The sequence below is a fragment of the Scyliorhinus canicula genome, chromosome 11, assembly GCF_902713615.1.
Source record: "Scyliorhinus canicula chromosome 11, sScyCan1.1, whole genome shotgun sequence".
NCBI lineage: Eukaryota > Metazoa > Chordata > Chondrichthyes > Carcharhiniformes > Scyliorhinidae > Scyliorhinus > Scyliorhinus canicula.
Window position 1 is genome coordinate 48,547,023 of NC_052156.1, and position 16,216 is coordinate 48,563,238.

General features: G+C 49.3%; 1 protein-coding gene across 1 annotated transcript in view; it reads left to right on the plus strand.

Moving 5' to 3' along the window:
- nampt2 (nicotinamide phosphoribosyltransferase 2) overlaps positions 1-16,216 on the plus strand; it is a 69,593-nt gene that overhangs the window by 45,190 nt on the left and 8,187 nt on the right. The window contains exons 6-7 of the mRNA XM_038810563.1: positions 4,617-4,747; positions 15,356-15,581. Of these exons, the coding sequence (XP_038666491.1) occupies positions 4,617-4,747; positions 15,356-15,581 (357 nt within the window). The remainder of the gene's footprint in view (positions 1-4,616; positions 4,748-15,355; positions 15,582-16,216) is intronic.

Sequence of the window (16,216 nt, forward strand, 5' to 3'; positions counted from 1 at the left end):
GACATGACTTAGGATGTGTTGGTTGGAGAAGTAGGCTGCAAGGGTTGGGCACACTGGATATGTGGAGCTTGTTCAAGGAACAGCTATTGCATGTTCTTGATAAGTACGTACCAGTCAGGCAGGGAGGAAGGGGTCGAGCGAGGGAACCGTGGTTTACCAAAGAAGTGGAATCTCTTGTTAAGAGGAAGAAGGAGGCCTATGTGAAGATGAGGCGTGAAGTTTCAGTTGGGGCGCTTGATAGTTACAAGGAAGCGGGGAAGGATCTAAAGAGAGAGCTGAGACGAGCAAGGTGGGGACATGAGAAGTCTTTGGCAGGTAGGATCAAGGAAAACCCAAAAGCTTTCTATAGGTATGTCAGGAATAAAAGAATGACTAGGGTAAGAGTAGGGCCAGTCAAGGACAGTGGTGGGAAGTTGTGTGTGGAGGCTGAGGAGATAAGCGAGATACTAAATGAATACTTTTCGTCAGTATTCACTCAAGAAAAAGATAATATTGTGGAGGAGAATGCTGAGACCCAGGCTATTAGAATAGATGGCATTGAGGTGCGTAGGGAAGAAGTGTTGGCAATTCTGGACAAGGTGAAAATAGATAAGTCCCCGGGGCCTGATGGGATTTATCCTAGGATTCTCTGGGAAGCCAGGGAAGAGATTGCTGAGCCTTTGGCTTTGATTTTTAGGTCATCATTGGCTACAGGAATAGTGCCAGAGGACTGGAGGATAGCAAATGTGGTCCCTTTGTTCAAGAAGGGGAGTAGAGATAACCCCGGTAACTATAGGCCGGTGAGCCTAACGTCTGTGGTGGGTAAAGTCTTGGAGAGGATTATAAAAGATACGATTTATAATCATCTAGATATGAATAATATGATTAGGGACAGTCAGCATGGTTTTGTGAAGGGTAGGTCATGCCTCACAAACCTTATCGAGTTCTTTGAGAAGGTGACTGAACAGGTAGACGAGGGTAGAGCAGTTGATGTGGTGTATATGGATTTCAGTAAAGCTTTTGATAAGGTTCCCCACGGTCGGCTATTGCAGAAAATACGGAGGCTGGGGATTGAGGGTGATTTAGAGATGTGGATCAGAAATTGGCTAGTTGAAAGAAGACAGAGAGTGGTAGTTGATGGGAAATGTTCAGAATGGAGTTCAGTTACGAGTGGCGTACCACAAGGATCTGTTCTGGGGCCGTTGCTGTTTGTCATTTTTATAAATGACCTAGAGGAGGGCGCAGAAGGATGGGTGAGTAAATTTGCAGACGACACTAAAGTCGGTGGAGTTGTAGACAGTGCGGAAGGATGTTGCAGGTTACAGAGGGACATAGATAAGCTGCAGAGCTGAGCTGAGAGGTGGCAAATGGAGTTTAATGTGGAGAAGTGTGAGGTGATTCACTTTGGAAAGAATAACAGAAATGCGGAATATTTGGCTAATGGTAAAATTCTTGGTAGTGTGGATGAGCAGAGGGATCTCGGTGTCCATGTACATAGATCCCTGAAAGTTGCCACCCAGGTTGATAGGGTTGTGAAGAAGGCCTATGGTGTGTTGGCCTTTATTGGTAGAGGGATTGAGTTCCGGAGCCATGAGGTCATGTTGCAGTTGTAAAAAACTCTAGTACAGCCGCATTTGGAGTATTGCGTACAGTTCTGGTCGCCTCATTATAGGAAGGACGTGGAAGCTTTGGAACGGGTGCAGAGGAGATTTACCAGGATGTTGCCTGGTATGGAGGGAAAATCTTATGAGGAAAGGCTGATGGACTTGAGGTTTTTTTCGTTAGAGAGAAGAAGGTTAAGAGGTGACTTAATAGAGGCATACAAAATGATCAGAGGGTTAGATAGGGTGGACAGCGAGAGCCTTCTCCCGCGGATGGAGGTGGCTTGCACGAGGGGACATAGCCTTAAATTGAGGGGTAATAGATATAGGACAGAGGTCAGAGGTGGGTTTTTTACGCAAAGAGTGGTGAGGCCGTGGAATGCCCTACCTGCATCAGTAGTGAACACGCCAACATTGAGGGCATTAAAAAATTTATTGGATAAGCATATGGATGATAAGGGCATAGTGTAGGTTAGATGGCCTTTAGATTTTTTCCATGTCGGTGCAACATCGAGGGCCGAAGGGCCTGTACTGCGCTGTATCATTCTATGTTCTATGTTCTAGTCTCCTGTATTTGCTGCTCACAATGTGGTCTCCCCTACATTGTGATAGCCAAACGCTGTCTGAGTGACCACTTTGTGAACACCTTTGCTCTGCCCACAAACATCTCCCTGACCTTCCAGTCACTCGCCAGTCATGGTCTTTCTCTCATGCTCACACTTCTGCCCTCGGCCTGCTACAATGTTCCAATGGAGTCCAACTCAAGTTGCAGGAACGGCATGTGATTGATGCACTTTACAGCCTTCTGGACTCAATGTTGAGTTGAACAACTTCAAACCATGAACTCTGCCCTTCCTTTTGATTTATTCCACCAGCTTCTGGTCTATATCTTGCTCTCATGTTTTTGCTTTCAGACAGCACTGAACTTGGGCTGGATTCTCCGCCCCCCCCCCCCCCCCCCCCCCCCCCCCCCCGACGCCAAAGTCCTGTTCGGCGACGGGGCAGAGAATCCCTTTTGGCGCACAAAATCGGGACCGGCAGCAGTTTTGCAATTCCCCGCCCCCTGAAAATCGTCATACTCGTGGAGTATGCCATGCCGCATATCCACCGCCTCAGGCGGCCCGCCCCGCGATGCTCTGTTCCCAACCGGCCGAAATCCCAATGGCATGGTTCTAACATGGTCCCACTATCCGTGATTCTCGCGTGGCGGCTGCGGACTTAGTCTGGGGCCGTCACAGTTGGGGAGGGCCGATCGGTGGGCAGCGGAGACTTCATTCGGGCTGAGGACAATGTGTGCGGGTGGTCCGGAGCGCGCGAGCGGCCGTTGTGGGGCACTATTTTGGTGGTCCAGGACCGTGGGCTGAGTCCGCTGTGGAACACGGCGCGGCTGCTGGAGGACGGAAGTGTGGGGGGCCGCATCGGCAGCTAGAGCTGCAACTCTATGAGAGCTGCATGCTAGCCCCCAGCAAAACGGGGAATCTGTGGCCTTTTCATGCCAGTTTTCCTGGCGTAAAGGACCACAGTTTTCCCGACGGCTTGGGGACATAGTCCCAAAAACAGAGAATCCAGCCCCTCTATTTTGCTAGTAACACATTTTGCTATTTTGCTTTCAGACAGTGCTGACCTTTGTTCTTAGCACTTTCTGCTAGTTTGCTTTCAGACAGTGCTGACCTTTATTTGTAAAGTGATGTGGACGAATAGAGTCACAGAACTGTCAATTAGCTTTTAACGAAAGAATGAAACATTTATTAAACATAAAAAGTTTGACTATAATACAGGACTCCTTCACCCCAGCTATATCAAAGCTAAATACTGCAGATGCTGGAAATCTGAAATAAAAACAAGAATGCTGGGAAAACTCTATAGGACTGGTAGCATTCATGGAAAGCCATTAACACCTACACTCGGACAAAGATTTTGTCTTCAATACTGTTATTACCAATTCCTTTGTGTTGTGTTCTATAACTTATTTGCCTTTAATTTCCCCTATCCTCGAACTTATCCCTGACCTTCTATGTTGCTCCATTTGCCCCTCCCCCTTTTCTCAACAGCATAAGCCCATCACATTTCTACCTCTCTCCATTTCTGGAGAAGAATCATATTGGACTTGAAACGTTAACTCGATTCCTCTCCCCACAATTGCTGCAGACATGCTGAGTTTATCAAGCATGTTCCGTTTTTATTCCAAACCTCCAGCATCTGCAGTATTTAGCTTTGATATAAGGGGGGGTGAAGAAGTCGAGTATTATAGTCAACCTTTGATGTTTTGTAAATGATTTATTCTTTTGTTGAAAGCTAATTGAAAGTCCTGTGAATCTGTTCCTGCACATCTCTATGGCCTATTGAACCGGGGGCGGGGGGGGGGGGGGGTTCCATTCTGGGATCTTATTGTCCAGTCGTGACACCAACTGGGAATGTAGCAGTTCAGAGGAGATTTAGTTGAGGTGTTCAAAATCATGAGTGGACTAGATAGAGTGGACAGAGAGAGGCTATTCCCAGTGATTCGCCAGAGGGTAGTGATTTCAAGAAGATTGGCAAAAGAAGCACTCTGGACATGAGGAAAAACATTGGTGCAGTAAGTGGTTAGGATTTGGAATGAGCTGTCTGAGAGTCTGCTGGAGGCAGGCTCAGCCATAGCTTTCAGAAGGGACTTGGATAAGCATCTGATAAGAGGAAAATTGCTGGGCTATGGGGAAAGAGCGGGAGACTAAGAATAGCTGATTTGCTCTTGCACAGAATCAGCGTGGACATGGCTGCCTCCTGCACTGTAACCCATTTTATAATTCTATTCTGTGAGAGCATGTAAACAGGTTGAATGTGAGGCTCTCAATCTCATTATAATACTGAAATAACCAACGCCACCTCCAGGGTTTGGGGTTTTTAAGAGATTGAAATTCAACCCTGTGATTCTAATTGAAAGCAAAAAGTATTTGAACAGTCAAGGTTTAGAAAAGCTGTGCAAGTGTCCCTGACTCTGTGCAGGTTCTGATTGGTTGTTGCTATTATCTTTGATTGGTTGTTTGACTTTCCTTCCAGTCTGCAGCTCTCGGAGGGGCCGCCCATCTGGTGAATTTCCAAAGCACGGACACAGTGGCCGGACTCTTGATGGCCAAACAATTTTACAACTGCCAAATAGCTGGATTTTCAATCCCAGCAGCAGAACACAGGTATGGAGCATTACACAGTGGACTGTCCAGGTTGTTTCAGGTCGTTCATTTAGTGGACCCTTTTTGCGGGTCATTTCTTTGCACAAAGAAGACTTGCATTTTGATGTTTGGCTCTTTAAAAATGCTGATAGCAAGCTGCAGCTGGCAAACATATGTCCTGGAGCAGTCCGCAGGTGAGACTTTGGCTGTGTTGGGTGGCAGGTCAGGCTTTAACATGGGGAGCCACTATCTCAGAGGGGCGGCTCTGAGCCAGAAGATTTGTTTTGTGGATCCAAGAGGGCTACATTGCTCCGCCTAGTCCTATAAAAATAAAAATTTGTTACCGACAGGAGGGAAGGTTAATTTAACGAACACTAATTCCTCCTCTCACCACTCATCTGTAAATGAAAAGTATTTTTGATTGGCTTCCCTCTTTCCCAACCCCTCAGTTTTGGTGTGATCCAATTTTCAATTAATAACCCTGCAGCAAATCTGAGATGGAATAAACTCAAAGGGTTAATTTATTTGAACACTCAAAATATGGAAAGGAGGGTCGCAATGTCACTCCCTCATAATCATACAGTAAAGGAGGGATAGAGAGAAGAAGGGTCTCGAGAACAGAGACCACATAAATATTGTTTTGTGTGGGTTCCAGAATCAAAGTCCAATTAGATATTCCTTGCCTGAAGTCGACGGGTTGAAAACCAGTGCTGTATAATTCACTTTTCTGGTGAACTGGCTTCACAACATGGGATAAATATGCAGAAATGAATCAGTCTTTTTGGAGATGGAACAGAATTTCCAGCAGAATGGTAAAACACAGGATGTTGATGGTAAAACAGTTGAAAGTCAAAGAGAGGTGATTAGATTCTTTCTTGTTGGACAAGGTCATTACCTGCCACTGTGTGGCATGAATTATACTTACAACTTAGCAGCCCAAACCTCAACATTGATCAGCATGTTGGCGCAGATTCTTCATTGTTTGAGAAGTTGCAAAAGATATCAAACACAGTACAACCATATAAGAACATCCCCACTTCTAACCTTGTGTGGAGGTGGAAAGTTATTGATAAAGCAGCTGAAGATGGTTCGGCCTTGACCACTGCATTGAGGAACTCCTGCAATGATATTCTGGCACTGAGATGGTTGGCCCCCAACAATTGCAACCATCTTCCTTTGTACTAGGAATGGGTCCAGCCATTGGAGAACTTTCCCCTTGATTCCATTGGCTCCAATTTTTCTAGGGCCCCTATAAGCCACGCTCTGTCAAATGCTGCATTAATGTCAAGGGCAGTGACTCTCACCTCACCTCTAGAATTCAGCTCTTTTGCCCACATTTGGTTCAAGGCTGTTAATGAGGTCAGGAGCTGAGTGACCCTGGTGGACCCCAAACTGAACATCGATGAGTAGTGCTTGAAGGCACACTCAATGACACCTTCCATTGCCTTGCTGATGATCAAAAATAGAGCATTATGTAGCAATTAGCCATTTTAGATTTGTCCTGCTTTTTGTGGACATTTTCCACATTGCGGGGTAGATGCCAGTGTTGTAACTGTACTGAACAACTTGACTAGGGGTACAACTAGCTCTAAAGCACGTCTTCCATGTTAACTCTGGTAAATTGACAGGACCCATAGCTTTTGCAGTATCAAATGTGCTCAGCTGTTTCTTGATTTGAAGTGGAGAACATCAAATTGGCTGAAGACTGCCATTCATGATGAACGGGATCTCGGGAGGAGGCGAAGATGGATTGCCCACTCGAGACTTCTGGCTTGACTTGCACTGAAGTGCTGGTCTTCACCATCATTCAGAATGGGATGTTCATGGAGCCTTATCCTTCAATTATTTGTGTAATTGTCTGCCACCATAGTAGAATGAGCGAAAAGCCAGATTAATTCTGCTGATGACCCACAGCAATTGAATTGCGAGATTTGTTCCAAGTGTAGAGCCACGCAACGCGATGGAGGGTATCCCCAATGTGAAGGCAGGACTTCATCTACACAAGGACAGTGTGGTGGTCACTCCTGCCAACACTATCCTGGTCGGATGCATTTAAAATTGGGTGAGGATGGTGTTACATAGGTTTTTCCCTCTTGTTGGTTCCCTCACCATGTGCTGCAGACCCAGTCTAGCAACTGTGCCATTAGGGTTTGGTTTATAATGATGTTTCTGAGCCCTGTCTCCACACCACTGTGCCGCAGATATAGTGGATGCAATGGCTGTAATCTTCCAAAGATCCCTGAATTTTGGGACTGTCCCAGTGCATTTGAGAATGGCAAATGAAATGCCCCTATTTAAGAAAGCATAGAGACAGAAAGTAGAAAACTACAGACCCGTTATCCAGCATCTGTCATTTGTAAATCCATAAGAAGCGGTAGCAGGACATGTTTTAAAAATCGTACCACAATCAAGCAGAGTCAATAGAGTCATATGAAAGAGAAATCCTCTTTGACATATTTATGAGGGTTCTTTGAGGATATAAATAGCTGGGCAGATAAAGGGGAACCAGTCGATGTAATGTTTTCAGATTTCCAAAAGATATTTGATTGCCTGTTATATGGAAGGTATATACAAGATAAGAGCTCTTGGTGTTCAGATTAGCAGTTAGCATGGATAGAGGATTGGCGAACTAACACCAAACAGAAAATTAGGATAAATAGATAATTTTCAGGTTGGTCAGCTGTTACTGGTGACGTGTGACAGAGATCAGTGCTGGGTGTCAACTATTTATGATCGATATCAGTGACTTGAATGAAGAGACTGACTGTATTGCAGCCAAATATGCTGATGATACAAACATAGATGCCAAAAAAGATTGTGAGAAAGACACAAAGCACCTGCGAAGGGAGATAGGTTGACTAGCTGAGAGGAAAGAAAATGGCAAGTGGAGTGTAATGTGAGAAAATTGGAAAGTAGAAAAGCAAAATATTATTTCAATGGAGAATTTAGTGTTACAGCGGGATTGAAGTGCCATCCTCCATGAAACAAAATGATATCATACTGGTAGAGCAAGTAATTAGGAAGCTAACTAGAATAAAAGCAAATTACTGCGGATGCTGGAATCTGAAACCAAAGAGAAAATGCTGGAAAATCTCAGCAGGTCTGGCAGCATCTGTAGGGAGAGAAAAGAGCTCACGTTTCGAGTCCGATGACTCTTTGTCAAAGCAAAAAGGCATAGAAAGCGAGAGGTATTGATACTGTAAGATATCCTCACCAGGGCCCCCTTCCAATCCATCAGCTCCTCGGACACCATTCCCTCCCCTATCCCCTCCCCCGACAGCACATCATCTTGCAGCCCCAGGGGCGGCAACCCAGGAAAGGACGGCACCTCTGTCCATAAAATCCTGGACCTGCAAGTACCTGAAAATGTTCCTCCTCGGCAGCCTGTACTCTTCCTCCAGGTCCTCTAATTCTGCAAAGCTGCTCCCTATGAACAGGCCACCAAATCACCTAATCCCTTCCTGCCGCCATAACCGAAACCTCACATTCAGCACCCCCCCCCCCCCCAACCCCCCCACCCCCTCGGAGCAAACAGATGATTATCACAGATTGGTGGCCACACCGAGGCACCGTCCAGTCTCAAATGATGTCTCCAATGCCCCCATACCCTCAGGGCCGACACCACCACTGGGCTCATGGAGCATCTGGCCGGCGAGATATCGTTAGCAATGCCCTCAAGCTCGTTCCCCAATAAGAGGCCTCCTCCATCCGCCCCCAGACCAACTCCCCCCCACCCCCCCCGCTCCAAAAAAGCCCTTTGGACCTGCAGAGTCTTCCCGTCCTTACAAACCCCGAGATCAGCACATCAACCTTCATAAAGATGGGGAGGTTCTGAAACATGAACAGGAACCTTGGCAGCATCATCAGCTTCACTGTCTGTACCCGTCCCGCCAACGACAATGGCAGCACATCCCACCTCTTAAAATCCCCCTTCATCTGCTCCACCAGCCGAGTGAGATTCAACTTGAGAAATTGTGCCCAACCCCACATCACGTGAATGCCCAAGTATCTAAAGCTCACCCACACCACCTTGAATGACAAATCCCCTCACCTCCTCTCCTGGCCTCTGGTCTCAATCAGGAATACCTCACTCTTTCCCATGTTCAAATTGTGCCCGGAGAACCGGCCAAAGTCCTCCGAAATCCTCATAATGCCCCGAATGCCACCCAGTGGGTCCGAAATATATAACAACAGGTCGTCCGCATACAGCAAAACCCGTGCTCAAGGCCCCCTCCACAAAATCCCTTTTCAACCCCTCGACGTTCTAAGTGCCATTGCCAATAGCACTATAGCCAAGGCAAAAAGCGACATGGAGAGGGGGCACCCAGCCTCCTTTCGGTCTCCCGCATCACCCCCATCTTGGCTATCAATGAGGCCAACTGCTCCTTGTGCTCCCCCATCGCCTCCTCCACTTTCTGGATCGCCCGGCCCGAGGACTCCAGCCTCTGCTCCACTCTCTTAAAACCCGCTTTGAGCGGCTCCACCAACTTGGCCAGGTCCTCGAGGGCCTCACTCTTCTGCTGACTGAACTTATCATTTAAAATATTCACCAGCTGCTCCATTGACCACTGGGCGGGCAGAACAGGCCCATTGCCCTCCGCCATCTTACTCTCTGGTTCACCTCGAAGACTCTCCTGCTCCAACAGCTCCCTTTTTCTTGACCCACTCCTAGTTCGTGGATCCATCCATCAGCCACACCAGAGGAGTTACACCTTTTCCAGGTACTCCTGCACCTCTTTCCACCTGTGGTAGTCACCACTGATGTATATACTGTATATATAGGTGTTTTACGGTAATGCCCCTGTACTACAGGTACGGGGGTAGATCCCTGGCTGCTGGCTCCGCCCAGTAGGTGGAGTATAAATATGTGTGCTCCCCGTACAGCAGCCATTTCGTCAGCTGCTGTCGGAGGCTACACATCTCAGTGTAATAAAGCCTCAATTACGTCCTACTCTCATCTTTGCATAATTGATAGTGCATCAATTTGTTACACTGAGATTTTTCAGTGATGGACCTCCGCATCAAGCCGGATCACCTGAAGCTGCATCCTCAAGCAAACAACGCCAAAAAGGACTTCGAACAGTGGCGAGCCTGTTTTGAAGCTTACATCGGGTCTGCGTCAGACACAATCCCAGAAAAACAGAAGCTCCAGATCCTTTACACGCGGCTGAGCTCCAATGTCTTTCCCCTCGTCCAGGACGTGCCGACCTACGCAGAGGCCATGGCGCTACTGAAGGAAAACTACACTCAGCAGACTAACAAAATCTACGCCAGGCACCGCCTCTCCACGCGGTGCCAACTTCCCGGTGAGTCGGTGGAAAATTTCTGGCGTGCCCTGCTCACCCTAGTTAGAGACTGTGACTGCCAGGCCGTTTCGGTCACAGAACACTCGAATTTACTAATGAGAGATGCATTTGTTACGGGCATAGGGTCTGACTGTATCTGTCAGCGCCTCTTAGAAGGGGCCATGCCCGATCTCGGGGCGACCAAAAACGAGCGCACTCACTTACAGTCGCATCACGCAACGTTCAGGCCTATGCCCCTGACCACACGGCCCACCCCCACTGTGCATCGTGGACTCCGCAGACGGCCGCCCCATCGTGGACCCATCAGCGACCACCCCATCAGCGACCGCCCTCAGCCAACCCCACGCCTGTGCAGCGCGGCAGCCAACCAACCCCGGGGGGGGGACCCAAATGCTACTTTTGTGGGCAGTCAAAACACCCACGATAGCGCTGCCCGGCGCGGAGCGCCCTCTGCAAGCCCTGTGGCAAGAAGGGACATTTCGCTGCAGTGTGCTAGGCCCGCTCAATCACCGCTATTGTCCCGGCACCCCCACGTGCGGCCAGTTGGCGCCGCCATCTTCCCCTCCTAGGACCACGTGCGGCCTGTGGGCGCCGCTATCTTGTCCCTCCCAGGACCAACGGGTGCCGCCATCTTGCCTTCCTCACAACGCGTGAAGCCCCAGGGCGCCGCCATCTTGCCTCCCCACGACACATGCGGCCCATGGGCGCCGCCATCTTACCTGACTCAGAACCCCTGACCATCGGGCACCTCATCTGGCCGCTCATCGCCTGCAACCGCCGACGACCAGCCGCGTCGCGCCTCGGTCACGATTGACCAGGCTCGACCACACAACCTCGTGACTGCTTCAACTAAAGTGAAGGTCAGTGAGCACGAGATGTCCAGCCTGCTGGACTCCGGGAGCACTGAGAGCTTCATTCACCCTGATACGGTAAGACGCTGCTGCCTCGCGGTACACCCCGCTACCCAGAGAATCTCCCTGGCATCCGGATCCCATTCCACGGCAATCCGGGGGTACTGCATCGCCACCCTCACTGTCCAGGGCGTGGAGTTCAGCGACTTACGGCTCTACATCCTCCCCAACCTCTGCGCTGCCTTGCTACTAGGTCTGGACTTCCAGTGCAACCTCCAGAGCCTAACCCTGAAATTCGGCGGGCCCCTATCACCCTTACTGTGTGCGGTCTCGCGACCCTTAAGGTCGACCCGCCTTCCCTTTTTGCAACAGCCCCTGGAGAGCCCAAGTGGTAGTGGTCAGAACTGGGGAGAAACACAGGATGGTCGTTGACTACAAACAGACCATCAATCAGAACACACAGCTAGACGCTTACCCCCTCCCACGCATATCTTATATGGTCAATCAGATTGCACAGTACCGGGTCTTCTCGACAGTGGTCCTGAAATCTGCCTACCACCAGCCCCCAATCCGTAAGGTGGACCGCCCATACACTGCGTTCGAAGCAGACGGCCGCCTTTACCACTTTCTTAGGGTCCCCTTCGGCATCACCAAAGGGGTCTCGGTCTTCCAACAGGAGATGGGCCCCCTTCCCGTACCTGGACAATGTCACCATCTGCGGCCACGATCAGCAGGACCATGTCACCAACCTTTCCAAATTTCTCCACACCGCCACTCTCCTCAACCTCACGTATAACAAGGAGAAATGCGTGTTCAGCACGAACCACTTAGCCATCCTCGGCTATGTGGTCCAGAACAGAGTTCTGGGGCCCGACCCCGATTGCATGCGCCCCCTCATGGAACTCCCCCTCGCCCACTGCCCTAAGGCCCTCAAACGATGCCTAGGATTCTTTTCGTATTATGCCCAGTGGGTCCCAAACTATGCGGACAAGGCCCGCCCATTCATTCAATCCACCGTTTTTCCCCTGACGGCCGAGGCTCACCAGGCCTTCAACCGTATCAATGCCGACATCACCAAGGCCGCGATTCACGTGGTCGACGAGACGCTGCCTTTCCAAGTCGAGAGCGATGCATCAGAGGTCGCTCTGGCCGCCACCCTCAACCAGGCGTGGCATTCTTTTCTCGCACCCTCCATGCCTCCGAAATTTGGCACTCCTTCGTCGAAAAGGAGGCCCAAGCCATCGTCGAAGCTGTGCAACATTGGAGGCACTACCTGGCCGACAGGAGATTCACTCTCCTCACTGACCAACGGTCAGTTGCCTTCATGTTTAACAACACACAGCGGGGCAAGATCAACCTTTCCACCTACAGTTACGAGATTTTGTATCGCCCCGGTAATCTCAACGAGCCCCCTGATGCCCTGTCCCGAGGTACATGTGCCAGCGCACAAGTGGACCGACTCCGGACCCTGCACGACAATCTCTGTCACCCAGGAGTCACCCGTTTTTACCATTTCATTAAGGCCCGCAATCTGCCCTACTCCATCGAGGAAGTCAGAGCTATCACCAGAGACTGCCAGGTGTGCGCGGAGTGTAAACCGCACTTCTACTGGCCAGACCATGCACGCCTGGTGAAGGCCTCCCACCCCTTTGAACGCCTCAGTGTGGACTTCAAAGGGCCCCTCCCCTCCACTGACCAGAACACGTACTTTCTCAGTGTGGTCGATGAATACTCCCGATTCCCCTTTGCCGTCCCATGCCCCGATATGACGTCTGCCACCAAAGTCCTCAACACCAGCTTCGCTCTGTTCGGATTCCCGCCTACGTCCACTGTGACCGGGGATCCTCATTCATGAGGGGCATTGCCTCGAGCAGGACGACCAGCTACAACCCCAGGAGAAACGGGCAGGTGGAGCGGGAGAATGGGACGGTCTGGAGGGCCGTCCAGCTGGCCCTACGGTCCAGAAATCTCCCGGCATCCCGCTGGCAGGAGGTCCTCCCCGATGCACTTCACTCCATTTGGTCGCTCCTGTGCACCGCGACTAATGAAATCCCCCATGAACGTCTCTTTGCCTTCCGCAGGAAGTCCACCTCTGGGGTTTCGCTCCCAACATGGCTGGCAGCTCCAGGACCCGTTCATCTCCGTAGATATGTTCGACTCCACAAGGCGGACCCATTGGTTGAGAGGGTACAGCTTCTTCACGCCAACCCGCAGTACACTTACGTAGCGTACCTCGACGGCCGCCAAGACACAGTCTCCCTCAGGGACCTGGCACCAGCTGATTCCACACACACACACCCTCTGCCCCGGTGCTACCCTCCCTTCCCCTGGCGCACCCCACCGCAGCCTCCGCTCCAGGACAATCCGTCCTCCCCATGCTCCCACCCGGGGATGAAGAGGATTTCGACACGCTCCCAAGTCACTGAAGACCAAGCTGCCGCCTGAGTCGCCACCAACACTGCAGCGCTCTCGACGGCAGATCAAGGCACCGGACCGCCAGAATTTGTAATATTATCTGTAATTTTAAACACAACTTTTTGTATATAGTTCTCCACTACCTCCGCTGGACTCATTTTTTAACAGGAGGCGAATGTGGTAGTCAGCACTGATAAATATACTGTATATATATATATGTGTTTTACGGTAAGGCCCCTGTATCATAGGTACGGGGGTAGATCCCTGCCTGCTGGCTCCGCCCAGAAGGCGGAGTATAAATATGTGTGTTCCCCGTACAGCAGCCATTTCGTCAGCTGCTGTAGGAGTGTAATAATATTACATCTCAGTGTAATAAAGCCTCAATTACATCCTACTCTCTTCTTTGCGTAATTGATAGTGCATCACCATCCAAAAGTTTCATCCCTCAGAAGGGTAAAGGACTGAAAAATTCCACCTTGAGCGGGAGCTACCAAATGTGCGACTGCTCCATCCATGGCCGCCACTGGAAGTTGAAACTTCAGAAGGGATCTGCCATTTAAAGCAAAGATGAAGAGAACTTCCTTCTAACAGAGGGTCATGAATCTTCGGAATTCTGTTTCCCAGAAAGCTGAGAAGGCTGAGTCATTGAACATTTTCAAGGCTGAGTTTGTCAGATTCTTGACCTATAGGTGCATCAAAGGTCATGGGGAACAGGTACCAGTTGAGGTCAAGATCAGATCAATCAGCCTGTGTGCTCAGTATCGCATCCTGTGTGCAGTCTTCCTTACCTGCTGTCTTGTGATGGCCACAACTGTTCCTGATGCTGGCTGTTAGATGCCCGCTGCTCATCTTGCCCAACCTCTTCCCATCGTCCAAATCAAACTGACAACAATAACATCCGTGATGAGCAGATGATGCTCACTTAGGGCAAGTAAGGCAAAACAAAAATCAGAAGCAATCATTCTGGATGCTAATAATCTTCCTGACAATCCAAACAGCACAATGGCACATGCATACTCTGATCGTTAGGTGCCTCTTCAAATACTGCCTCAGTAGCTCTGAAAGACAAGGGGCAGGATTCTTCGTTGCCCGACGCAGATATTGTAATCGACGATTGGGCAGAGAATCCCTGTTTCCCACCGAATTGGGAGTGACGCCTGTTTTTGGATGCTCCGCCCCCTCCAAAATAGCATCATCGAGGAGTACGCCGCATGCCGTTGGGACGTTACCTCAAGGCCCACCCCCGATGCTCTGCCTCCGATGGGCCGAGTTCCCGACGGCGCAGGGGACGCGTGCTCTCAGTTTTCAGGAACCCGGCATGGCGGCTGCTGACTGCGTCCAGCGGCTTCACAGTCAGCATGGAGCTGTGCTGCTCGGGCACTGGTGGGGGTGGCCAGGGGATGACAAGGGGGTGTCCAGGTGGACACTATCTGGCAGGCCGGGTCCGCGCATGATCGGCGCCATGTTGTGCGGCGTGACCGCTGCCGGTCGTCGCTGTGTGCACGTGGCAGCCACGGACCCAGCGGTGGAGGCCGGCGGTTCTATGTGGTGCGGCTGCTAGCCCTTCACCGGTCGGAGCATCGGTGCGGGTGTGGCACCAACATTTTCGTCGTAAAACCAGACACATCCTCCGGACATAACCTCAAAATCAGAGAATCCAGCCCCAGTTCTGTTAAATGCCATTGGTGAGTTAGGAATTCCAGGACTTTCTATTACAATTGAGTAGAATGGTCTGAATGTACATGTACTCATGAGGCTGCCATCTGCCTGTGTGGAGGGGCATAAGGAATGTTTTGCTTGCCTTGATTTTGTATTTTCGGATCCTGTGATAACTTTTCTTGTTATTATGAAGTTATATAATATTAGCACAAGTTGGCTTTTTTGTTGACCAATATAATCACTGTTCCCAACAGCAAAGATGCATCTGTTCTTAACATAACCATTTTAGTTTGGGAAGTCAGACCTTGTTTATTTACCTGTTTTTAAATTTATGTTTGTGTTTAAAATTTATGTTTTCTCCTTTTAAGACATTTATATTCAACTTTTTATTTTCTCAGCACTATCATCTCTTGGGGAAGGAGTCGTGAAAAAGATGCATTTGAATATTTGCTCAAACAATTTCCATCCACTCCTATTTCAATAGTCAGTGACAGTTATGACATTTTCAACGCCTGTAAGCAAATCTGGGGAGATGATCTTAAAAATTTTGTTGAGCAGAGGAACGCGGATTCAATGCTGGTTATTCGGCTTGATTCAGGGGATCCTGTAGAGACCATTATGGAGGTACTTTAAAGACTAATGTTTTGAGCAAGTTATGCCATTTTTACTGTGGCTTTGGACCAAATTTATACTTCTACATGTGGAATACTGTTCCCATATAAATTCAGGAAGTTATAGCCCAGATTCCAGTGCAGGTAAGCATGTGTATTGAATGTGCTATTTACCTCCCTACCATTACAAGTTCAACGTTTCAACTCCTGTTAAACTCCTGTTGTAGGTAGATAACCTCCGGAGTTCAGCAGTGACTGCGTGTCAGAGTAAACATATTATTGCATATTTGCAATATGAAATCACCTGCTCACAGGCTAGGGGCAGGTTTAGGGCTAAATTGCTGGTTTTGCAAACAGACCAAGGCAGTCCAGCAGCACGGTTCAATTCCCGTACCAGCCTCCCCGTACAGGCGCCGGAATGTGGCAACTAGGGGCTTTTCACAGTAACTTCATTGAAGCCTACTCGTGACAATAAGCGATTTTCATTTCATTTCCCCAATCAACCGATCAATTCTTACATAAAAGGAGAACATCTTGTGGGGATTGGTTGATACGTATACGCTTGTGTTCAAATTCAGCCCAGAAAAAGGAAAAGAAGGCTGATCTTGCCAGCTTTGGACACCCCCAAGTTTTATTTAAACACTGTCG